We start from the raw sequence: 25,616 nt of genomic DNA, 5'->3' as shown, positions 1-25,616 counted from the left end.
GTGGTTGGGCAGATGTAGCAGCTCCAGTGTCATTCCTGCAAGCTCTGTACTACAGAAGAGCTGTTGGGTTGTACAAGCACTGCTGGTAGTAGCAGAGGACTCAATCACCCCAGTAAGATCACACTTAGCAATACTCTGTTGTTTTATCTTACTATTTCTTTTGTTTCTTTCTGAGGGGGTCTCCAAGGCTTATAATGACATACCGTGGCTTAGCCTTGTCCCAGTCAAGCCCATTTTGAGGGGGAGGAAGTGGAGCCCTTCTTTGGGGATGAGGAAATCTTCCTTCCTCCAGCCCTTTTGAAGCCAATTCTATTATTCTTGCTGGGATTCCCCTGATTTGTTATTACAAATGAAATGTTTCTTGGAGCGATGGCAAGGTGGTTGTAGCAGTAGTAAGGCTAAATTAGATTTTCTGGGCTCAAACAATTGACCAGCTGGGCTATTTGGGAGCCATTTAAAGGCCCCAAGCTGTAACTGTATTTACTATCCCCACTGTGCTTAGAGCAGCTCAAGAATTCCACTTGGTATCATCTGGTTTGCATTAGCACAAGGGTATTGATTGCTGTGACTGGAACAATATTATTTTGCATTTGCCTTCCATAGAAACACCAGTTGTGAATGGGAAATGCATTAAAATGGACCAAAATCCTTCTATTTCAGCCACAAATATGTATGTCACCAAACATATGGTAAAGTGGGGAAAAATACATATGCTGGGAGTAGGAAGCCTGTAAAATAATCGAAGACAGAGGTGGGAGCATGTCTTGTCAAATGTATCTTATTCTGTGGCCTTCACTGAAGCTGTTGTCATGAAAGTGATGGTTTGTTGTACTCTTTGCTTAGCATAAGGTAACTGATCACTTCTCCCTCCTAGATCAACAGTGATAGTAGAGGCAACTGGTGAAACTATATAGGGGCTTACAGAAGCCTCAAGGACAGAGGAAAACTGCACAAAGGGACATGTCGTGCATGTTTGTGTTCTGAGCATAAATGTGTGTACTGCTGTGGTGGGGGTGTGGATGAAATGGGGGCTGAGGTGTGCATGAATCCAGCTGTCCCCATCTGTGAGAAGGAAGGACCCCAATGGTGAAGTGGCTTTTTCTTAATTAAAATACAATTAGTTAAAGAAAGACCTGAAGCAGCTGATAGTCCATTGAGATCTTGTCCATTAAATACCTCTTAGTGAAGTCACTATTGTGTCCTGCAGTATCTGATGAATTTAGTCTGCTGTTCAGCACTGGGTCTTGCTACATAATAAGGAGTCTTTAAAAAACACTCAGGTTAAGGAGCTGGACTGAGCACATAAATGTGTGCTGTAGTGGTATCTACAACAGCAATACTCAGCCCTAACTAATGTCATGTGTTCTGCAAGTGAACTTAAAATAGCACATGTTGAAACTGGGGGATGAGAAATGTAATTGCCTGTGGTCTGCACTGGAGTGGTACCTGAAGCACTTCTAGATGCCAACAGCAGCTAGCCCAAGGTACTTACATGAGTTTGAAACAATACCTGAAGACTTCACAAGTGTCTTGAACTTTAAAGGCAAATCCCAAAGGGTGAGTAAGGTTGAATTACAGCCTGGTTTGAACCAGAGCTAGTATAAAACTCATCTAGTCTGAGCCAGTGTAGATGTGCAGAGTTCATCTTTCCTTCCAGTGCTGCTGCCCCCTCTCCTTAACTGTTCTGCAGTGGTTTCTCCCTTCAATTCATTTTTCACTTGCACTACCTGTCTCAAGAGACTGAGTCACAGTCATAATGTGTTTGAACTCCCACCTGCAAATTTCCATGTTCTTGGCACATTTGCTGACACACAATTGATTCAGCTTTCCCAAAGGCTCTCTCACCTGGGAGAATGGTGCTTTGCTTTCTATTACCAAGGTCTCTCTCTCTGTGTACCCTTTAACACCATCCACCAAATCATCACGAAGCTTTTCCATGACCATTCCATTACCACAGTCTTCCCTTCCAGCTCTTTGCTGAATACCCTTCCTTCTGCTAATGTCAATTTTAAGCTCCAGCATTGTATCCCTTCAATCCCCTTGTGACATCTGCTTTTACATCCCTAAAAACCTCCTACTCTGCTATCACTGCTTCATGCAACACTCTCCTACTCCACTTCTGGTGCACAAGGAGGAGTCTGTAAGCACATCTTCATTGCCACTCTGGAGGAGGACTTTAGTCCAGCCATCCCTCCTGGTTTGCTCTGATGTTTCTATGTCACCAGGACCTGAATGAGTTGGCTGTTCATGCCAAAATGTTTTCTGAGCTCTGGATTTCTAGATTGGTTGTTAGTTACAAAACCACCATTAGTCAGTGTTAGGTACTTACACTCGCTCCTCTGAAAATGTCACAAGTGGTGATGCTTCAAATCACCTCTTCTGTCATTTTTCTCTCATGTCTGCTCCTGCAGAAAGCCAGTTCTGGGCAGAGGACTGGGTGGGAGCTGGGGTGGTAGCCTGAGATGGGTCTGCCAACTCTTTGGGGCAGCCTGCTATGGAGAAGCCCAAAGGAGCACAAATACTCCTTTTTACTCAGCTATTGCACTGTGTACAGAAGATGTGCAGCTGTTTCCTTTCTTTTTTGTGGGACAGTGTGTAAAGACTGAGAGTTTGCAGCCCATGCTGGCTGGGAGGAAGAAGCATGAGGATAGTGCTCACAAGCATTTCCTATGGGAATAGAAAACAGCCCCATCTCAGTGTGCTCTCTTTCAGAGACTACTTGCCAACAAGCTTAATTCTACAGCGTGATCCAAACTGGAGCAGGAGACAGCCCCTTCTGCTGGCCAGGTTAACCTTTTCCCTTTGCATTCAAGTTTTCCATTTGCTTATAGCTTCCCTAATGAACACAGCCAGCAGAAAAGTCTGTACCTTAATGTGCAGTAGTTACCCAAGTGAGGAGCACTTCTGTGGTGCTTCCATAGAGGAGAGCCGAGCAGCTGGTTTTAACAGCAAAGAGTTAATCTCCATGACATAACTGCCTGAAACAGGTTCACCTCATAGGATGAGTTAGGAGTTTGACTGTTCTGCTTGACTATTATTTTGATGGCTACTGTTTAGCAAATTGACCCCATGCCTCCTTCTTTCAGTGATGCAGTTTAATTTACAATTGTTTCTGGGCATCCTGCTCCTTGCCTGCACTGCCTTCTATGACTAGCTTTAACACTATTACTTTTGTTATTGACAGTCATCTGCAGCCAGCAGAAGTTTTATGCTGACAGGCAAAGATGATATGCTGATATTAAGAATTCCAAGGCAGCTGAAATGTGAAATGGTATCTCACTTGCCTGTGAAGTCTGTCTTTATACTGAACTATTAAAATGCTAGACAGATTGGGGTGTTTTCTCATTGTAAGCAACTTGTCATAAACTACTCATGCACAACCATGTTCATATACACAAAATGTTCAGTAGTGGTATTGGAATATAGTATCTCACTAGATATATCTACTTGCTTTGTATCTGTATTGTTTATGCAATAAATATCGCATTTACATTTAGATGTGGAGCTGGAGTCATACATGCAGTGGTGGTGGCTTTGAGAATGTGACTGCACAGGCTTTCCCCAGCAACTTCCCTAGGCAAATCCAGGCAGGAAAATACCACATCACACGCATCAACCAGGGCAAAACTTGGTCTTCCTACAAGAAATTATTATCCAGAAGGAAAGAACCCAGTTTGAAGCTCAGATTCTGGGGAAAAAAAATAAGACTATGTTTGAGAACAAATTCTCTAAAGCAGCTGTACTCCTGAGCCAGACAGCTCTCCCAACATTAAAGTGAGTTTGAACAATGGTACTATCAACCAGAAGCTGATCTAATTTAATTTACAGTGTCTGTCTAGGTCAGTGTCATCCTCTCTTCTGTGAGACATGCACGTCACCACACTGGAGAACTGGGGAGTGAACTGCATTGCTAGAAAACGTTATCATGCATCAACAGTAATTAGCAGAGGTCCTGAACCATGAGGGAGTTTTATATTCCTTATGCATTAGCTAACTAGACTCTTCTCACAATCTATGTAAATAATTAAGTTTCCAAGGGTATTGGGCTAGAGGGCTCCACAGGCTATTTACACACTGTGGAGTATTGAATGTGTGCTGTTTTTTTTATCCTTAGTCTGACTGTTCTTGTATCCCGTGAAAGAACAGACAGGAGGTTTCAGTTCACTTCTCCATGCTTTTTCCTTCTTTAGATGTATTTTATCGCATTCCCTTCCACTTATTTCTTCCCTAAGTTAAAAGTTCCAGTATTTCCAGCCTCTGCTTACTCACAACTTGTACCTTGTGCTTGTACTTGTACCTCCTGTCTTTTTGAAGATCCAAACTGATCTTGGTTTTGTGCTGCCAACTGTTTTGTGGATGAACTTGACAGAATTCAAGACATGCAAAGAGCAAAAGAGTTCTCTCAGCAGAACTGTTGCCCTATCACATGAATCTCTACATTATACACTTTCCCAAATGAACTTTCAGTACCTATTCTACATAATAAATTACTGCTGCCTGATCATTTCATTTCTAAGACACCAATTCCTTCTCAACCTATGAACTCACTAAATAACAAAAGGGACAATATCTGTGGACCTCACTGTTGCGGAGGCAAGTGCTGATTTGGACTGGCTGTGGATGTAGCTGTTAATGTAAGAACCTACATTCATAGAATGGTTTGGGTTGGAAAGAACCTTAAGATCATCCAGTTCCAACCCCTGCCATGGGCAGGGACGCCTCCCACTAGACCATGTCACCCAAGGCTCTGTCCAACTGGTGTGGCCTTAAACACTTCCAGGAATGGAGCACCTACTACCTCTTTGGGCAGCCTGTTCCAGTGCCTCACCACCCTCACAGTAAAAAACTACTTCTTATATCTAATCTGAACTTCCCTGGTTAAATTTAAACCCATCACCCCTTCCTGTCCTATCACTACAGTTCCTGATGAAGAGTTCCTCTTCAGCATCCATTCACAAAATCTCTGCATGTTTTTCAAGTTTGCCACAAAGATCTACAGGTCTGGGTAAAAGCCTTGCAGAGCTTTGAAATACATCTTCAGTGCATAAGGAGAAAGGTTTGTACACTCTTCCAAGTGTATGGGAGAATATGAAAGCAGTACACTAGACTATAGTAGTCCTGGTTGTAAATTCTGTACTTTGTTGTCTCTGCAGACAACAAAGAACATTGTTGTTTTAAATAATTACTGAATGCTATCTTCATCTTTATATTTAACAGCTTTTTAATAGAAAGAGTAATATATCTTCCAGGAATAAGTTTTATGTTGGGGTGAAAAATAGCCTCCTAAAGCCATACCTTTAAAAGGATAAAAAGATAAAGGACGTGTGTGTCCTAACAGCAGCCATTCCATGAAATATGCTGAGCTAGCTCCAAGACTTAGAATGAGGATAAACCTTTTTCCAGACTAAGCCCCTAACAAGAGATGATATGTGAGCAACATAACCTAGAGGAAAAACTTGCTACAACCTTTTTTTTATCGTAACTAAGATGCATTTACTGAGCACTGCATGATTCCTTCCTTGCAGAGGAGTAGCCTTCTTGATATTTACCCCCTCAAATATATGCTGAAGTAGCTTCTTCCAGCTAGTGTGCTTATTCTGCAAATTTTCTATCAAAGGGGGTTGCAGGGCTTTCTGACAAGCCATCAAAAGCAGAGCGCTCACGGAGCCATTCATGCTTCCTTACTAACTCTTCTGTTGCGGCTTCAGGGGCCCAAATCTACAAAATAAAGATATTTGTAGTTATTTTGGACTGCAAGTGAGGTATGAAGATGATACTGTGAGCCAAATAGAGCTGTGTTCTAGCACTCCTTTCCATCCCAAGACATAGAAGAAAAATGGTGCGGCCTCCTGGCGGAAGATACCACAACAATTTGTGTAAGTATAAGCAGAACAGTCTCTAGTTGCTGCCAATCTCTAACATGCCATAGGCTCAGATGAGGGATAATGTAGGAAAGATGATCCAAAGCTAATTGTTCAGAATGACTGACTCGGGCCCAAGATCCTCAGAGTGGAAAACAGTAATTAGTCATACAGTCACTGATGATGTAGCCTTATTCCCCCGAGACCACTGCAGAAACTGGCACAAATCAAGCTTAGGGAAATGGTAAATAACTTCTAAACAAAACTGCTCAGTCAGCAATGGTCGTGTTCTTCTTTTTAAGCAGAGGGGAAAAAAAAAATATTACTTCTGTGGTCATCTTTCTCTGTTTTTTGGTTATTCTTGAATGAGTATTAACAAGTCCCTAATATAAAAATTATATTTTCAGTATTCTAACTCAAGGAGGTAAATATTTAGTGATCCATTCAGATCAGTAAATGTCACTTAAGCAATCATGGGATAACTAATTGAGAAGGCAAGTTAGAAGTTGGTGCTGGTCCCATGCACAAGGACTCCTCTCTTTAAGTGCAGGAATGTAAAAATCCATCCAATGCACATAGTGGCATTTGTAATTTTACTGTGGGTCCAATTTAATCCTATTTTAAAACCTGGTAAGGGCTTGCTTTCCATGATAATTTGTTTTATATAAATATATGTGTATATATATAAAATACACATAAACCTATGCGGACTCTTTAGTTTACTGTTGTTCTAAGGCAATCTCTCTAGCCTGCGTCATGTCATCTACAAGCAGCTAGTTGAATTGTGAAGGTGTTTCATCAGATTATTCTGGGTTTTGATCTACAGCAAGGTCTACCTTTCCATTAACATTGAAAACGTGCTTGTGTTTTGCTACTGTACATACTTTTCTGGGTTTGAATGTGATGTCCTCTTTCTTGGTAGCACCACTGGCTATCAGAGAATTCAGATAAATAACGCTGTCCTTAAAGGGTTGTGTTGCCTTTTCAAGAATGGATGTTTCTTCATCTGCCAGTGGTATCTGTGAAGACTGAAAGAAGTTACCAGTTATACATCATGCCCAGAAGCAAGGCACACATCCTACATCTTCAGATACTTCTTCTGTTTTCTATTTACTGTGGGTTTATTTTTCTTAATCTGTTCAGAATCTGTTTTTCCTAAAGCTGCTATTTATTTTATAACCAAAACTTGTGACTCAAAGAGGATGACTGTCCTTCTTGGACACTAAAACATTAACTGCTCTTCAAGACTTGAGACAACCACCTAGTGCCACTGGTGATCCCTTCCTGTGCCAGGTCATGGCTAAATTAGCATCTACAATTGTCCTCCTCCTGCCTAACAAAGTCCTACACTATCCCTGACATTCAAATTATCTCTGAAAGGGGGAAACCAACATTTGGCTACTGGGAAATGCTTACTACATCATCCAGGGCAGGACTGCTGAAGGACACTTCCAGCAGTGTAGGTACAATTGCATTTTTTCCCTAAATGGCATCCTGGGTTTGACTAACAAGTACCACTGGTAAATCAAGATCTCATCCACCGTAAGATAGCCAGGACGTGGCCACAGAGGCTATATTTGCTTGAACTAGGGCAATGGTAAGGTACTCGAGGCTCCTGGGTATCCTGTAAAAGCATTCAGTAGTACAACAGCCAAACTCAGTGGGGAGTTTAAGAAACAGGGCTCGTGTCAACAGTAAAGAGGAAGGTTAAGAGACAAGATGGGAAATCAGAAGTCAGTGAGCCCAATATTGCCTAAAAGAGTTCTGTTAGCAGAATAAAAAGACCTTTCTACTAATTTGAAGGGCCTTGGTCTTATCTGTGAAGAAACAGGTGCTCCCTTGAAGAAATTAAGCTTACAAGTTGCTTGGTATTTACAACAGAGCTGGATGATCATAAACTTCAGGAGGAGGGGGAAAAGAGGAAATATTTTTCTGTGTCCCATCAGTGATACAGGATACAATTCTTAAGTGGGACTGTGAAAGACATGAAGTTCATATAATTAATATGTCAAAATTTCAACCAATGAACAAGTAATAGTACTGGCAAGAACAAGTTCTGGCTTCTGAAAATACTTGAACAAAACTGCATGATTTATAGCTTTAGAGAGACATGGATGGCAAACAAATGAAAGGAAGCAATGTTCTACCAACTATTAGGAAATCAATCCTTTGTTACTATTTTTCATACCTCTCTTTTTGCGGCTTGTTCCTCTGCAGGCTTTGGTGTAGAAGATGCCTTTTGTTTCACAGCTTTTTCTTTCTTTTCTGGTACTTCTGGCAAATTGTCCAGTTTATTCTGGAGCAGATCAATTATTCTAGAATCTGCAAATACTTTAGCAATATCAAGAGGATTCTTTCCTGTATTTAAAAAAATAAATACTTGCATAAGCCATGAAAATGAACCTCAGTCCTTTGCTATTTCAACTGGATAATGAAAACACAGTCAACTGAATTTAATTAGGCCTCTATTTTATTAACCATTCAGTGTGCCAGCAGCATGCCTGACATCATGTGAAGACTGGCAGGCATCTGCACTGTTTGCCAGAAATAAAGCCTTAGAGAAATGAGCTTTGAAACCAAGTATTGCAGGAATTCTTAGAGTGGTAACTTTGCAGTTACCTGACATTTGCAGCTTAATATACTGGTCCTACAGGTTGCAATTTTGACTTCTGAGAGTATTTAGCACTAGGAGATAGCTAGCACAGTACAAGGTTAGGAATGTAGACCAAGTTATTGTAGGTCTCTACCTCTTCCAGTACTTGCTCTGTGGCTGGCAAGGAGTCAAGGGAAAGCCCCATGGTTTAAATGGGGCTGAAAACCTTCAGGGCTTAATAGAGGACAAACTCTTCCAGATCTTATAAGGTGAGATGCTGTGGGTGTAAAGTAGTTGTGAGCCTAAACTGCTGTGTAAATTGGAACAACACAGAAATAATTCCTTCCACAAGCAGGATTTCACCTAGTAGGCATTTTGGCAAAGAAAATCTCATTATGTAGCAATGTTGCTTCCTCTGGTACAGCAAGAGCTTATAATGTGACAAATGCTGTTTAATTTACTCCAAAAAGAGAGGAAATAACACTGCATGAGGGATCTGCTGTGAGGAGGTAACACTTCAGTATCAATTTGATTTGTTTTTCTCTTAAGTACTTTTTCTCAGAGAGTAATATTTACATGCTAAGCAGCAAGAAATATTTTAACCTGTGCTGCCTGTGCATAAAAACTAAATTATTTAAATGTGTGGCAGAGTATACACTGGCCACAACTGAAATCTAATTTTCCATCAAATAATATTAAAAAGTAGATAGATTTTATTCATTAAAGCCACTTATAACTGTATATATCTTGTGAGGAGCAACAGACTTCTTAATCATGTAATTAATCATGTTACTTTATTTCCTAGAGGCATAAAGCCCAGGAAAGCTGACTACTTACAATAGTGATTCCTCACTGTAGAAAACTAATTGTGCCTCTTACCTTCATCCTGGTACTGACAGTGATCATAAATTCAGAACACTTCTCAAAGCATTCCAAGAACTTAGTTTTGTTTGGGGCTTTTTAATAAAACTTGGATACATGTAAGGAAGTGGGCCTGTTTTGGGGATGTTGATATTCACCATTGCTGTTTGTAGCTTGGACATCTGCACCCTCTTCAAGTAAAAAATAGACAATATCCAGTCTGGAGATCTCAATGGCTCTCATTAGTGGGGTTGCATTGCCCATTGCAGGTGCATCCACTGCTGCTCCAGCCTTCACGATCAGTTTGGCAATATCGAGGTGTCCATTATAGCAAGCATGATGGAGAGGAGTCCACATGAAATTGTCTGTTGCATTTACATCAGCCCTACAAAAGAATATGAGAAGGGGCAGATGAAGCTATCTACTGGATACAGGAATGTCAAAACAAGCAATGTTAACTGCCCCTGCAATGGCATATTCAATGTGAATAAACGTTTTCATATTGCTACTGCTACTCTGAAGCCATTTTAGCATCCAATGTATGGCTTGTCATGGAATATTCATTGTCAGAGTGTGCCTGGGTGGTGATCACATCCCCCTCTTAGCCGACAGTGTCCTTTACATGGAGGTTTTCACAGGTACAGAGGAAAACAGGCATTCAAACACCATAGTCCTTTAAAATGCTGCTTGTGTTTGTGCTTCAGCTTCGCTGATAACGACAAAATACAGACTAAGGACTTCATAAAAGAATGCTTTTGGGCCAAGAGCAGATGGAAAAATTGCCAATTTAGGGAGTTAGAGAAAGTCTCTCAAAATCTGAGCCTTTAGAACTTTTTCAGCCACTCTGTTGCTGGACTACAGATCTGTTTCTGCTCCCAGGCTTAATTGACATGTTCTGGAGGATGCAAGGGCTAGTTTGGATTTGATATTGTTATCTTTCAGTTGCTCAGCCCTTGTGGTTTATTTGTATGCACCATTCAGTGCCTTTGTACTTCTCATTATAATATGAAGTTACTCCACTTTCTCTCCCGACCCATCCTCCATGCCTGTACCAATACTCTGCCCCTGAATCCTTTTCGCTAACTTTATTCTATCAGAAACAAACCAATCAAAGGGAACAGCAACAACATAGCACTGACTTAGTATTTTTTCCTGATGAAGCACTGAATTTGCCTTAAGCCCAAATTTAATTTACTTCTGAGTCTTTCTGGAACAAGACAGAAAGTAGATATCACCAATTTATGTTTAAACCTCAGTGTTTTCCATAGCTCTGGATAAATGTTTTGTTTCTATTCGATATGAATTTGTGATACTGTACTGAAGAGGTTATATTGTAAAAAGTATTTACACTCCCATGTCAAATTGAAAGTACCTGAAAGTCCACACTACTGAAAGATGCAAAGCTAAACACTGTCCTGATAACTTTCCTCTCCATGTTCTGACTTCTGCCAATTTAAAAACCTCAAAATTGATACTATTTTAAAATAGTATTTTAATAATAGTATGTCCTGCTGAACCCAGGACAGACTGTTACATTTCTAGGGCTGTTAAACATGAGGAGATGTGACTTCAGTGTTGTCTTGTGAGGCTTGACAAAAGTAGTGAAGACTAATTTGATAGATTTATTTGCTAACTCTTGCATCTTTATCCAAGATTGCCTTGCTCATTTCAGGTGAGTCACTTGAACCAGATTTCACAAAAACCATTCATCTGATTTTGAGAGTTGAGTTTTGAGGATGCACCATTAGAGACCACAGCTGTGACTGGCACTTTGCCTCTGATCAAAATGCTAACAGCCCAGGCACCCAAAACCTTCAGACCTGGGGAACTTACCTCTTGGCTGTTTCTATTTCCCTGTTAATAATGTGAAAAATAATAAACTAACCCTCTGTGACTCAGGATCCTATGGAACTAACTTTAATATTAAAGTTATATAAATAAAAACCAAACCATGGTCTGTTGTATCCAAATGCTGGAAATTTTTGCTTTTGAAAGCCTCTCCAAAATAGCAATTAAAAAAAAAATATCTCTGAAATGATCTTACCCCTTTTCCAGAAGATACTGCACAAGAACTATGTTCCCACTTGCACATGCAACCATCAAAGGTGTTTTGTAATATTGATCTTTTACGTCTATGTGCACACCCTCCTCAAATGCTTTCTGCAGAGACAGAAAGTCTGCTTTTCTGACAAGGTAGTTAATGTTCATGTACGTTTTTCTTGGCTCATCTATGTACCAGGCACGGTCATCATGCACGGGATGGGCAGATGGGTGGTCTCGGTTAAAATGGGAGATGTCAGCAAGATTTTGGATAGCCTCAACCATGTACACAGGGAAACCATCTTCTCTAAGGGGACATGTGCCCTTCAGCATAACACAAATTGGCACAGGAACAGCAACGCCTTTTTTGCCTCTTCTTTTCTTCCCTTTCTTCCTCTTCTTCCCTTTGGGTCCATAGGATGTGATAAGATAATTTTTTTGCAAGTATTTAGAGCCTTTTAAAAAGTCTTCAATGCTGATTCCATCAGCCTGATGTCCTTCATGCATTTCAGCAATAGCTTCTAGTTGTTCAGCGTCCACAAAGGAACAGTGCTGCTGGATAAGGGCTATAAAACTGTCTTTAGTCACCTTCCCATCTCCTTGGTCGACAGCCTCCAACGCCTTGCGGAGGGCAGCCTGGTGCTCCAAGGACCAGTCGTACAGCCTCACAGCCCACTGGGGGTTTTCCTCCTTATCCTCAGTCTTGGACTGTTTTGCAAAGGCCTTCTCAATTTTACGCAATTCTGATACTGCTGCTTTAAAACCACCATCCTTGGCGATGGCTCTTGGTGTCTTTTTTTCCAAGTTTATCCATGTAGGATCACAGCCTAAAAATATGGACACAATTTTGCTGGTAATGCAGTGGAATTCATAATTATATAGAAAACCTACGATTAATTATGTAATTATGTATATAAGAGACTTGTACTATATATGCAACTAATTGCTACAGGTCTCCAATTTTATACTGTTTTAACTATAAATGGTGACAGAAGATTTGTTTTCCAAAGGGAGGTTCATGGGGCAACACATGCTTTACTTATCCATCCATTCATGATATGTATAGAAAGGCAGAAATTCAGTGGAAACTACATTTTTTAAGTGGTGAGAAAGGTTAAGAAGAAACAAAGATTAAAGTATCACTCAGTGTTCTATACTCCAACCCTGAAATCTGACACTGGCTCACTAGCTAAATGTTCGACTCACAAGAACAGAATGCAGGATTTTGCACGGTCCTTTTGAAGTGCTATGTGATCATCTGCTTAAGTTAGAATATGGTCACAGCTGCTTTGTAGTATGTTTGAATACCCATGGCCTGAAGTTTTCCCTATGACTACAGAGATTCATCTTGTTTAATGATCAGCAAACCAAATATTACATTTCTGTTGGAAGTTTCAATGCAATACAGCTAAACCCAACTAAAAGCAGAACCACTTAAGACAGTCCAGTTCTGACTTATACAAAGCCATGATGTTTCTGCTGCTTCCTTTGAGAAATGTTTTATCTCAGCCACATGTGTATAAATAAATCACAATAGCCTATGTTAGGCACTTCTTAATGAGAATTACGTTTCCCACATGATACCCAAGAGTCAAATCCTTCATAGATGCCCAAATTAAATCTTCCCTTTAGCAAAGAAATAGAATGCACATGATAGTTACAAAGTAACTTATTTTTAATGTACCTCTTTGTCCTATGAACTTGCAGCAATTTGCAAATCCTCCCTCCGCAGCATAATGAAGCGGCGTGTTACCATTCATAGCGATCAGGCCCACGTCTCCATTATAAGCTGAAATAATCCTCAGAATCTAGAAAAACAGACAATACCACCAAAATCTGGTGTGTTCCTTAAGATATGGAAGTGTGAGAATGAGTTACAAATAAATGCAGTATCATATATTCTTAGTTTATTTAGTAAAGGTTTCTCCCGTGCCCAACTAATCAATGCACACGTAACATTCCATGTTTTCTGTAGTACTCTGCTTATTTCACAGAGGAAATAGAAACCTTGTTCTGTTGTAAACATCAAAGACAATCTTCGTTCCTGTCACCTCCCTGCAGGCCACTGTCTTAAAGTAATTCTGATAATGCATGCACAATCAAAACTGCATGATTTTATGTACTTTGAAGACTATTTGGGCAATAAGGAATAAACTGTCTAACTGCAGCCATTTGCATCTGTCCCTCTTGTAATGGTAATGTTTCATCTAAGTTACACAGCAGTGCCATGCTACGTGTTGAGAGAAACAAGGTCTCCAACAGAGCTGTTCACACCAGCCAGCCACACTAGCACACTTGGAGATACCTTTGGCAAAAAAGGCTCTGCAATTATGAAAGAGATTCTATCACTGCTGGATTCCCTTTGATATTTAAAAAGAAGCTGCTTTTGATAGCTTTGATCAGCTCAGATACTGGACTCAAAAAAAACCTAATCCCACCCAACATAAAAAAAAAAAACAAACAAAAAAACCACCTCAGATTTGGTATTGCAGCAATGCTTTACCACCACAAATAGTGATACCTCAAAAAAGCCTCCTTTGGCTGCAAAATGTGCAGCACTTTGTCTTTCAAAGTCAAACAGGTTAACATCAGCTCCTCTCTCAAGCAGACCGCGCACCAGCTCGAGAACACCTTCTCTTGCGGCTTCCATTAAGACCGTGCGACCTGTAGCCTGTAAGGTAGCAAGAAAGCAATTCAGTTTGTTTCCTATGCTAATTCAGGTTGGAGCAACATGATCTGCTTGTTGCAAGGTGGCATAAAACTGAAGGTTTCCTTTTAGGTATGACCATAAAAAGGAGACCAGACTAATAGTTTCCAAGATGCTTGCAGGTAAACTTTAAGAATCTAACCATAATGCTGCTAAAGCATGAGTAGACAAATTCCTGTGACATAGATATATCAGTAGCTTGAGTCTCTTGAATAGTCCTCATGAAAATCAATTCCTTACTTAAGGAATTCTTTGTTCTGCATGTATGTGTAAACATGCTTTCATGCATGTTTACAAAACTTAAAACAAAATCCTATATCATTAAAAAAGCATAAGGAGCTATGGCTGGAGGAGTGCTAGAGGGAAGACAGGGCAACTGCTGGGGAATTTCACTGCTGTTCTGTCAGGAAAAGTTTCCATTCGAATATATTTATATATATTTCTAGATAATAGAGTATGTTTGTGATCAGCAGTACCTATGCTCTTCATAATGGCTGACTTGGGTAGATCTGATGACCTTCCCAAGAACAGAGCACTTCTCAGGTCAGGGATTGCCTGCTATTACCATATTGGCCCAGAGCAACAAAGAATATCTGACTTGCTACTCTACAGAGGGCCAAAGACAGCAGTGAGCCATGGATATTGTCCCACTGAACCATATGCTCTTCCCTGCTACCTGTCTTTCTAGCAAATCATTCCTATTATGTGATCAGATATGTGCCCATCATATTACAAAAATAAAAGCAGGTTTCTCATATTGTAGGTACACTGAGTGCCCGAAGATGTGTGTGAGAGGATGGGAGAAGGATGTCTAAACACTGGGTTTTCCATAGCTACAAGCTAGGAAGTATAACTACAAAACCAGGACCAAAGCAAAAGCCATGGGTGGCTTTAAGGGAAAGCTTAAGCCCTTTGACTCAGTCAACAGCACAGAGCTGCCATCCTTCAGGTCATTGTTAAATTAAGGAAATAAACAAATAAATGACTAGGACATTCAAAAGAATGAAAATAGTTTCTTATGACTCGTTCCTGCCTTGATCCTAAAACAGTTTTTTCATGCTAGACTCACCTTTTAGTGAGCATTATTTCAACTCTGAAAACCTTAGAGCACACGGAGTCAAAGTACAAATCAGCCCTGCACCACTGAAGTGCAGTGAACTGCAGCTCCTAAGAGCTGGCCAAGTTACACTTTATGTTTGTAAAATAACTGCACTCTAATCTACAGAAATCTAACTCAGGATATGTGGTTCAACCAGAAGACTTAAATCCCTGCTCCTGCAAAAAGGGTGATGCAGAAGAAAGGAACAGGCATGGCCACAGAGCTAAGCACTTGTCACTGCTTCATCATTTCAATGTGAACATTTAAGGTTCTATAGTCATCTGGTAACTATTCTACACTTCTCTATATATGTTCTTAGTTACAGAAATATTCATACTGGGTTTCCTGCACTGGGATTTGCTCCTCTTTCCATAAAATTCAGGCATATTTCTTTAATATCATGAGCTTGTTCACAGGCTTGTAGAAATACAGGCTTCCCATCAGTGGTACAGTTGTTAACATCTGCACCAGCATCCAAGGCAATCTGTGTGCAGTGGTAGTGCCGTGTTGTAGGTAAAAGGCAGTAAAACAGAACACCTGCAAAGAAAACCAGCAGGGATTATGGTGCAATACTAAATTAGTAGAAAGGTTACTTAGGCTGGGAGCTTCACCGCTGAACACACAAAATCCTTCAGTAGAGACCCATTCACTTCTCTGAGGGTACATACATGTAAAAAGGACTTCTAGTTTAGGTAGGGCCTTTGAACTTCTAGGAGTAAATCATGATTTAGTATGACAGGTCATGGGAGGAACACAGTCCTCCATCACAAGTTATCTTTCAGATAAGCATTAGAGAGACCTAAAGGCATAGACCTATAGGCATAGACTGCTCAGGGAGAATTATTTCCATCAAAGCTCTTATGGCACAGCTTCTGCTGAGCTGTAAGGATTACCCTCAACCACGGTTCCCCTCCATGGATGCCACACAACATACATAGCAAGTGTGCAACACAGGAAGGGGTCATTTTATGGTATTTCTGGTCTGATAAGGTTCCCTTTTACTTACCTTTCCCTTCATTATCCACAACAGTCATGTCTGCTTTAGCTTTTACTAATATATCCAAAATGAACTCATGGCCTAACTCAGCTGCCTTCATTGCTGCAGTACGTCCCATTTTGTCCTGGACATCTGGATGAGCTCCTTGCTCCAGCAAGAAGCTGCACATATCAATGTCGTTTTTCATGCAGGCCAACTGAAGGGCACTATATCCTTCCATAGGCTCTGTGAAATTAATGAGATTTGGGAATCCATTCTGGACCAGCTTTTCTATTTGCTTCTTGTCTTTTTGGTGAACACACTGAAGAAGTTTGTACACCTGTAAGTTTCGAAGTCTGATATCTACTGGTAACATCCTGGAATAAGATAAAATGGCTTCTTTGAAGGAAGTAATTCCTACATAGAGAAAGAAGAAAAAATGTAAACTCAGAGATGAGATTATAATTACATGCCAGTTAGAACAGGAATCAAACTACATTCAAGGCATGAAAATATCCACTTTAACTTAACAGAGCCCTAAGCTTTGAGTGAATTTCTCTCATTTAGTATACACAGCATATGTAGAGCCTATATAAACACATACAGCACTTTGCAAAATTGTCCTTTCTAATCTTCAAACTGTTATGAAGAAGTCTCACTGAAGGTGAAAACTAAGTTAAGAAACTGTAAGGTAAGTGCTTTTCAGTCAAGGAACTGTTATAATCTGCAATTACTTGGAAGCTTAAGGGGAGGCTGAACATCTGTCATTTTAGTACTACAAAGAGAAAAAAATCACAAGTCACACTGTTCTCTGTACTTGCTTAAACATAAAACTGATACTAGCATCACCTCATCGGTATCTGAGCACCTTCCTTTTTTGGTAGCTGATGCATGAACTTCCTGCTGCACAACGTACATAACAGAGTAAACTGTATTTCTCTGCAGCAAATACTCTTGGGGAAAAGACAAAGATGCAGACAATGGGGCACTGGCCTGGAAAAAGGTTCCCCCAGGTGACAAGCTGACAAGCTTAAATGTTCTCTCATATTCTTCTTATATTTCCCACTACCCCACAGCAGTAAGGAACTTGGGTTTACTTTCAAAACCTGGATCCTTTCTTCCAACTGTTAGTCATTATTTACAGCTGGATATCACACATCACTTTTTTGGGAACTCCTTTAGATTAACACTTGCCTTTTCTTCCCTTCTTTCTCCCCCTCCCTGAAGCTGCAAACACTGAAGAAGTTACATTCTCCATGGAAATAGGCTAGTAATGCTATAGAATGTAAGCAGCATTGCAGCTGGTAAAATATGTCAGCAACATTCGAAGAAGGCACAAATGGAGATAATACTCAACGCACGTGGATTTATTTTATGGATTATCCTTGTGATTCAGAAGAGTGCTAGTGCTACCTCTTGTACAAACATGGCAGTCTCTGAAGTACAAGCACTCAGAATCACGATGTCTAGAGTGCCGTGTTTTCCAGAGGGTGAAATGACACACTTGCAAAACAAAGTGTGAAACCAAAGTGAAATAAGTATGTGATTAGGTATTATTTGTTCCCCACAACCTTCAACTCATTCAGGACGTGAGACTGACAACACACCTTACACTTACTGCATGCTTTCCTTTTTGCTCACAGAGCACTGTATTACACTCCATTACAGCTTTACCGCCAGTTCAGCCAGATCAGTTTTTTCTGGTGCTTCTGAGATGTTTATCATGGTATTACTTTAATACTTCACACACAGTAACAAAATCATTTCCGTATGCATGAGCAAAAATATCTCCATTACAGTGATGGAGTATGTTGTTATCACAATTCAGCCACCAGCAAGATCCTACCCAGTTTAAAGTCTTTGCTTCAAAGCTTTAAGAACCAACAACTTACATGAAAACAACCGTAACATTTTAACTGTGACAGTTAATATGAAAGTGACTGGATCAAGTTTTATTAGAATTTTCTACAGTAACAGAATCCAAATAAAACAGGTGGAATTAGAAAGCTCTACCCAGTCAGGTGAAGTTACAAGCAAGTAAAACAGGCTTCTATAATGAAAATATCACTGCAGCATCTTGCAGATTGTCATTAAGTAAATACTACCAACTGTATATACTTGATAGAGTTTTTATTATTTAACCTGTAACAGATGTTTTAATGAAAAATGAGGGATTCTTAATGTGGCTTTGAGACAGGCATCCTCTGGGGAGGGCTTCATGAAGCTATAATCATAAATCCCAAGCTTGTAGAATCTGCTTAGCAACAATTTTATCTGTTGACAAACATCAGCAGAATCGCTACCTTCATTCTGCCAGCTTGTATCATTGTTTTGGTTGAGAGCAAGAACTCATTTCAAATTCAGATTAATCCTTTTCCTGGTACACCTACTATTAAGAAAATCATTTCAGTCAGATCCTTGTTTTCTCACAAAGCTTTCATCAAGGTATGCTGCTGGAGAGGGAAGGTCTTGTGGCCAGCGCTCTCATTCAGTGACTGTCTAAGCCTGGTGCCTGACTGCTGCTGTTGGAAGCTCTTAGAACTCCTTTTTTAAAAAGTTTTCAACATTTTTCAGTTTAAACATTTCAAGTTGAAAACATTCCTTCAATTATCACTATTCACAAACCAGCAAAGGAAATTTTCATGTGTTTTATCTTCAGTGAGAGAAAATAGCTTAGCACTTTCTAAATTTAATCCATTTGCCTGCTGGCCACAGAGATAAGCATGAGCCTTATGTGCCAGTATAAAAAAAAACAATGTGGTAACAGTGTCATGCTATATTTACAGCTTTATATGAATAATTGCACTGGATTTTTGGCTGTGACTAATGTTTAATAGGAATGATGAAGCAAAATCTTCCTAAAACTGAATTCCAGTTTAATGAATAGCCTATAATGCTGAGTTTTCTCTTGAGCCCTTCCTGGTGTCAACCCTTAAGAAATGCTTTGCCTTGGGCAGAGGTCATAGCTTAGTGCTGAGTGAGAGTAGTTTCCATGGCACCTCCTGTCTGAACTAAGCTGGTTTTGATGTCATGTTGAGATACAGCCCTTTGGAAAACTTGGCCCAGTCCTGATCACTGTAAGGACATTCCTGAGGTTATGGCTGGATACTCAGGATGGATGGATTGATGAGTCGGTGGGTGGATGGGATGTGAATTTGTTTCAGGTTGCCTTGCAACTTCCAGTCATAGAATCGCAGAATCCCAGGCTGGTTTGGGTTGGAAGGGACCTTAAAGCTCATCCGGATTCAACCCCCTTCCACGGGCAGGGACACCTTCTACCAGAGCAGGTTGCTCCAAGCCCCATCCAACCTGGCCTTGAACACTGCCAGGGATGGGGCAGACACAGCTTCTCTGGGCACCCTGTGCCAGCGCCTCAGCACTCTCACAGGGAACAGCTTCTGCCTAATATCTAATCTGTCTCCTCTCTTCCAGACACTTCAGTATTCATCCACACTGGATGTAACAGAGCCCCAGTGGCCAGCAGCAGCAGCAGGCAGCCCTTGGGGCCAGCCAGTACCTGGCAATCAGGTGTCTGAGCAACACCTGCTGGGACAGAGGCTGCTCCACACCAGGCTCTGGGCTGCTGGTGAGAAGGTGCTGCTGTGCCCAGGAGCAAAGAACAGGGTGAGGGACCAGTCCCATGAGCCTGAAGTGCTGAGAACCCCATTAAAGCCAGGTAAGGGATAGATCTGCTGTTAGCTGATTTTTCTTGGGTTGCGACTCAGAGGGATGGGTGGCTTGTGCAGAAGACTGGCTTTAATGGGAGAGAAACTGGTTGAAATGGGCAGAACTAGCATTGACCTGCTCTTTACTTACACGGTAAGGACTTCTTTGTCTGACCATGCAGGAACACAAAGTGAGGTAACTTCCAGCCTGTTCCCCTCTGAGGGAGGCGTCAAGCACAAGGGAGGGTGCTGATGTCTAGCGTGGAGTATTACCTTCGGGAGTCTGAGGCACAGCAGCTCTGTGGTGCCGCTCCTGCCGTACCCTCCTTCTTTAGCTGGGCCTGCATCACCCGCAGTGCCCCGCACTTGCCTTCCTTGCCCAGGCGTGCCGAGAGGCCGAGTTCAACCCTCACAACCCGCCGGCTCTACCCCGGCCCCTCTCGCCCCGCCTCACACGGCCTGCCCCGCACCACCATGCCTGCGGCTGCCCGCCCTCACCGGCCCCTGCGGGCACTCACCTGAAGGCCCGCAGGCCCCAGCGGACGCCCCCCTCCCCTTCGGCTTCCCGCCTCAGCGCCGCGCCGCGGCCGCCATTGCCGCCCGCCGCCGCCTTGGCAACGGGGCGCCGCCGCGCGCCTGACCTGGCAACGGCGGCGGGCGGCCGTGAGGGGAGCGAGGCGGGAAGGGGCCGTGAGGCGGCGGAGCCCCTCAGCGCCCCGGCGGGCTGCGAGGTACGGAGCCGCCCGCCGGGGACGGGTGCAGGGTGGTGGTCAGCGGCGGCGGGGAGGGAGGCAGGGGCCGCGGGGCTTGGTGTGGCGGTGCAGGAGCCTGGCCTGTGCGGTGTCAGCAGCGAGGGGTGTGCGGTCAAGGTTGGACGGGGCTTGGAGCAGCCTGCTCTAGTGGAAGGCGTCCCTGCCCGTGGCATGGGGTTGGAACTGGATGAGCTTAAGGTGGTTTCCAACTTGAGCCATTCTGAGTGGCTGGAAAGATGGTCGGTGGGAAAGGACCTGGGGGTGCTGTTAAAGGGCACTGAACATAAGCCAGCTTGTGCCAGGGCGGCCAAGAAGGCCAGAGGCATCCTGGCCTGTATCAGCACCAGTCTGGCAGCAGGGCAACGGCAGTGATTGTGCCCCTGCACTGGGCACTGGTGAGGCTGCACCTCGAGCTCTGTATTCAGTTCTGGGCCCCTGACTACAAGAGAGACATTGAGGTGCTGGAGTGGGTCCAGAGAAGGGCAATGGAGCTGCTGCAGGGCCTGGAGCCCAACTGTGATGGGGAACGGCTGAGGGACCTGGGGGGACTTAGTCTGGAGAAGAGAAGGTTCAGGGGGGACCTTATCACTCTACAATTGCCTGAAAGGTTGTAGTGAGGTGGGGTCAGTCTCTTCTCCCAAGTAACAAGTGACAGGACAAGACGAAATGGCCTCAAGCTGCACCAGGGGAGGTTTAGACTTGATACTAGGAAAAATTTCTTCACCAAGAGGGTGCTTTGGCATTGGAACAGGCTGCCCAGGGCATGGCTGGCATCACCGTCCCTTGAAGTGGTGTGGATGAGGCCCTCAGTGCCATGGGTTAGTGGTGGCCTTGGCAGTGCTGGGGAACGGGTGGCCTGGATTATCTTAAAGGTCTTTTCCAACCAGGTTGATTCTATGACTTCCTCCTGTTACTTTCAAGGGGGGAAAAGTATTCAGTGTCCTTCTATGGTGCCATGGGGAAGGGGTTGGATGTCATGGCCTTTGATGTTTTCTCACTATTGACTTACTTTTTTGCCAGACTTCCTCTTCCTCCCATATAAATCACCTCTAACTTTTACTAGAATTACTGACTACAAAAACAGAATTACAATATCTGTGTATAACCCAGCTCCGTAGCCATCCCCAGAGGGTTTGTGTAGCACTGTAATATAAATGAGGTGTTTTAGACTTGAACTGAAACATAATTATTCATAAACCTGGCTGAAAGGAGAAACCTATTTATTAACAGGAGAAAAATGTCAATGCCAATGAATGAGGAAAAATACTCAAAACTGTTTAAGCAAGTTGAAGCATAACTCATTCCAGAAGGCAAACACCATTAACATTAACAGGGGGACTTCTCAAGCCCTTGGTATTTACTGTCTAATTCCCACATTCAAGTGCCACAAACCATCTGGCCCTTGGTGCTCCTGTTGGGTCAGTAATCATGTATGGGATAATGGCAGAGGCCAGCTCCTGCAGGGAGACTGTTTGTCTTATACCTAGCCAAGACTGGCTGTTGAACTATTTGCAAAACACCTCTAGTATTAGGAAGTTCAACAGAAAAAATTGGGGTTTGATATGAAATCTCTTCTGCCAGGGAAGTGGCGACACTGAGCTGGATGTGTGTCCAACAGCACGGAAAGACAGGTGACGCAAGATATGGCACTGTGTGGTGAGTAACAACAAGAGATAACATCATTTTAGCATAAATCATTTTATTATTTCCCCTGCAAGGAGTGCCATTTGTACAGTAGATATCTCATGGTAGCACTCTGTAGTGTGAATTGGCTGGACTTAGTCTTGCACTGTTCTGCCTTGGCTGATTGCTTTCCTCTTTGGAAAATACATCATCCAGGCCCTTGTCCTTGCTCACACCAAACAGCTGCTGCAAACATGGCACAGCAGCAGATGTTTTCTTCCTGTTCTCTGTTAGACCTTCTACTTACTCTTACCACAAATAAGGAGACACATGTATCTTGGCCTAAAGGCCTGGGTGAATTCTCCTTTTTCTCAGTCTATAGAGTAGGGCACATTAAATGCACATTAGAAAGGCTAACACATATATTTTGCAATTTAGTCCAAAAATAACTAAAGATCCTGTCTGAAACACCTGCATGAGTTTACTCTGGGAATTATGGAAACTCTGGAGACCGTAACAAGTGTGGCAACTTGGTATTTCACCCCAAGTGTGGGTTTGTGTATAAGTGCATGTGTACTGGGGGGGGGATATTTAGTTTTTTGTGATAATATTTATTTTCTCATGGTGATCATCTTTCTGTGAGCTTTTTGAGAGAGATAATGAGGACTCATGATTCAAGAAGCAAAGCATCCTTTTTCAGCAGCTGAACTGGTGTTTCAAAGCAATGTGGCTTCAAGAGCAGAGCATCTCTGCCTTGCTGGCTGCTGCTCTTGTTAAGGTACTGCAACATCTCCAAAATAAATAGGATCAAAATCCTATTAGAGAAACTCACAGTATTACCTGCCTTTAGTTATCTCCCTTTATTTATCTCTAAGATAAACAAAGCTCACTAGAGAATATTATCCCAAGGTCTGAAGCCTCAAGCTGTTGGGCTCTTTTTGCCTGACAGCTCAGTTTTGGTGGAGTGCCAAGGTAACGCAGGAATACAAGTGGGATGGTGGCAGTAAAAATAGACTGTACTAAGGAAAGAAAGGTGTAAACTGCCCAGAGCTTTGGAAATATCCTAGAGCCTTGTAGCTGGAGATTACAGTTCCCAGAAGCAAACCTGGGAAAAAGAACAGCACAAATCAAGACACAGTTCTCACATGGTTTGGTACAGACTAAGGTGTCTGCACACTACCTGAGTCTTCATCTGAGAGCAATACTGTCCAGAGGTTTAATGTGGTAAAAATTGGGGTGATTTTGCAGCTGCTCTGTGCTGGATGCTGTAAGCATGCACCCTCCCCTCACACAGGGGCATCTCCAGTAGCTCACGGTCAGGAAGGAGCAATGTCTGCTCCTGGGACAATCCCAGAGGTGTTCCACTTCGTGGTTACCTGGATAAATGCCATCCCTGTAAGCCACAGCAGATAGGTTTTGCCCACTGTGGCAGCATTTGAGAATAAGATAATCAATAATAAATAATTTCCTAACCAGGATTATTCCAAAGAACAGTTATTACTGAGGAGCATGTTTGTCTTCCTCTTGTTTTACACACTCTTAAACATTAATCTCAATTGTTCCTACAATATACATACTTTGTTGTGATAGGTAAAGCCCCCATTACCAGTATGTTCACTTTATGGCTCCAAATGGTCTAATTCCACATGAAAAGATTTCACCGCTGAACAGCGGCTTCAAAGTACTTAAGTACAAAGGCTGTGAAGTTTTGTTTGGTGATAGCAGGAGGTGCCAGACTGGCAGCACTACACAGTCCCTGCATGGAACAAGTGGAATAATATAGCTGTCATCCTCACTGTCACTTGCTGTCTTTGTATTGTTCTGGGTTTTATCTGTCAGAGTAAGAGCATGAGGATGTGCCGACCTCTGGAAGGAGACTCTGTACTGTGAGGATTCTGGTGCTGGTTGGCACTGAAGCACTGCTGACATCAGTGGGAGCTGAGCTACATGATAGCTTGACTTCAGCTGGAAGGTGTGCTTGGGGATTGCATGACTTTTACTTAAGCCTTTTACTGTGCAAGTAATTATTGCTGTTACTCATCTCTCTGGATTCTGATGCTACTGCAAAAAATCTGCTGCATGGTGCATTACATCCAAAATCTTGTTCAGATTTGCCAGCTTGGGAGAATGACACAAAGTTACATATTTGGTTAATTCTGAAGGTCATCTGGACTGTTTCTGCTAGGTGTGAGTTAAACTGAGAGAGCATGAGATCAAATCAGGGTGTTAGTATTCCTAAGCATCAAAAATCCTCTCTGCTCACCCCATCCATAACACTGCAGTGGGAGCAAAGTGCTGCTGCTGCAGCTGCTCAGGGTTGGTGTCTGTAAATGGTGGTGATGTCCACAGCAATCCTCACCACAAGTGCAGAGGTATAGGTCTTCTACCCACTGGAACAGCTCACAGCTGGGGCTGGGGAGTTGTCATGGAGGCTTTTCTCAAACTGCACCCTCTCAAGTTAGGGAAGTAGTCTCCGTCTGAAAGGAGCAGTAAGCATCTGGAGATGATCTTTGTTGCAGCACAACCACCTCAAAACTGTGCTCATAGGTAATACCCTGCTATTCCTCACATTAGATGTGTATTTTCTGGGCTCTGCTCTGTTTCTTTTTTGATGACACTGTATGAAGCTGTTAATATTACTCAGATCAATGCACAAGTTACTAAACTGATTTAGCTTGATTTTTTTTTTCCTGTTCCTGATACTCTTTCTATAATTGCTTATTGTTAAAAACAATGATTATTCTTTCTGCCAGTTAATATGCACTCTTAGGAATTAGCCCTTGCATAGAAGAGAAAACCCACGGAATAACTGGTGTAAGTGCTTAGTAAGAAAGCCCCACGATGGCTAGAATTTACCTCCTGACCAAACCTCTGTAAAATCCATGTCCATTCATACAGCTAGAAGAGTGCTCCATAACCCACGGTAGTATCACATCTGCTTCTGTACTTGGTTGAGTCACTTGGTTACTGTGTCCCTGGAGAAAATGTTGGGAAGGAAGCTGTGTCTCTCTTGTGGTGGTTGTTTTCAAGGGAAATTTAAGATTTACCAAGCTGTTAGAAGGGCTTATAAAAGCTGAGCAGTCATAAAAGCTAATGTGTTCTGCCAAGAAGTTCTCTTATTGAATGCTATGCCAGGAGTGTCTGCAGCAGGTTAGCTGGGTATCAGGAGAGAGGAGTATTTCAGAATTAAAGGTTGTGTCAACAGAGTATTGGTTTTTATCTTTTGTTTTTGTCACCTCAAGTTTTCCTAAAACACTGTAACTGTTGCTTGTTTTGGATGTTGTAAGTACAGGCCTCTTGTATGCATCTGCACTTTAACTTGACTTGAGTGATTTTGGTGTTACTGGGTGAGACAGCACTTCTCATCCAACAATGTGGCAAAGTAGCAAAAGGGATGGTGGGGAGTACAGCAACTCTGTACTTTCCAGGACATGCTTCC

The 25,616-nt window shown here is 42.3% G+C and overlaps 2 protein-coding genes across 6 annotated transcripts in view; one reads left to right on the top strand and one right to left on the bottom strand.

The window, feature by feature from the left end:
• Window positions 1–5,458: 5,458 nt before the first annotated feature.
• ANKEF1 (ankyrin repeat and EF-hand domain containing 1) lies at window positions 5,459–17,256 on the bottom strand. Of its 4 annotated transcripts, none has more exons than XM_062610451.1 (9): window positions 16,168–17,256; window positions 15,499–15,698; window positions 13,877–14,026; window positions 13,040–13,163; window positions 11,360–12,182; window positions 9,474–9,700; window positions 8,050–8,219; window positions 6,746–6,889; window positions 5,459–5,718 (listed from the first exon to the last, which is right to left on the bottom strand). In XM_062610451.1, exons 1-9 carry the CDS (start codon window positions 16,511–16,513, stop codon window positions 5,593–5,595), a joined length of 2,310 nt encoding a protein of 769 aa, XP_062466435.1. In that variant the 5' UTR covers window positions 16,514–17,256; the 3' UTR covers window positions 5,459–5,592. The 4 variants fall into 4 exon arrangements, with proteins under 4 accessions (XP_062466435.1, XP_062466446.1, XP_062466466.1 ...); XM_062610462.1 differs by having other exon boundaries at window positions 5,461–5,718; window positions 13,973–14,026; window positions 16,168–17,252; XM_062610482.1 differs by having other exon boundaries at window positions 5,461–5,718; window positions 13,973–14,026; window positions 15,576–15,698; window positions 16,168–16,313.
• A 3,201-nt stretch (window positions 17,257–20,457) lies between these two features.
• The window catches only part of PAK5 (p21 (RAC1) activated kinase 5), a 175,216-nt gene continuing 170,057 nt past the window's right edge, over window positions 20,458–25,616 (top strand). Inside the window, exons 1-2 of one of the 2 annotated variants that reach the window (XM_062610494.1) lie at window positions 20,458–20,533; window positions 22,136–22,210. In XM_062610494.1, the coding sequence (XP_062466478.1) occupies window positions 22,198–22,210 (13 nt within the window). In that variant the 5' untranslated portion in view covers window positions 20,458–20,533; window positions 22,136–22,197. Of the gene's footprint in view, window positions 20,534–22,135; window positions 22,211–25,616 lie in introns of those variants that run through there. The other variant, XM_062610517.1, reaches the window with a different exon arrangement.

Source organism: Pezoporus occidentalis, unplaced genomic scaffold, assembly GCF_034315485.1.
Source record: "Pezoporus occidentalis ecotype Australia unplaced genomic scaffold, CSIRO_AGI_Poc_V1 ctg10, whole genome shotgun sequence".
Lineage (NCBI taxonomy): Eukaryota > Metazoa > Chordata > Aves > Psittaciformes > Psittacidae > Pezoporus > Pezoporus occidentalis.
This window is presented reverse-complemented; position numbering and strand designations above follow the sequence as displayed.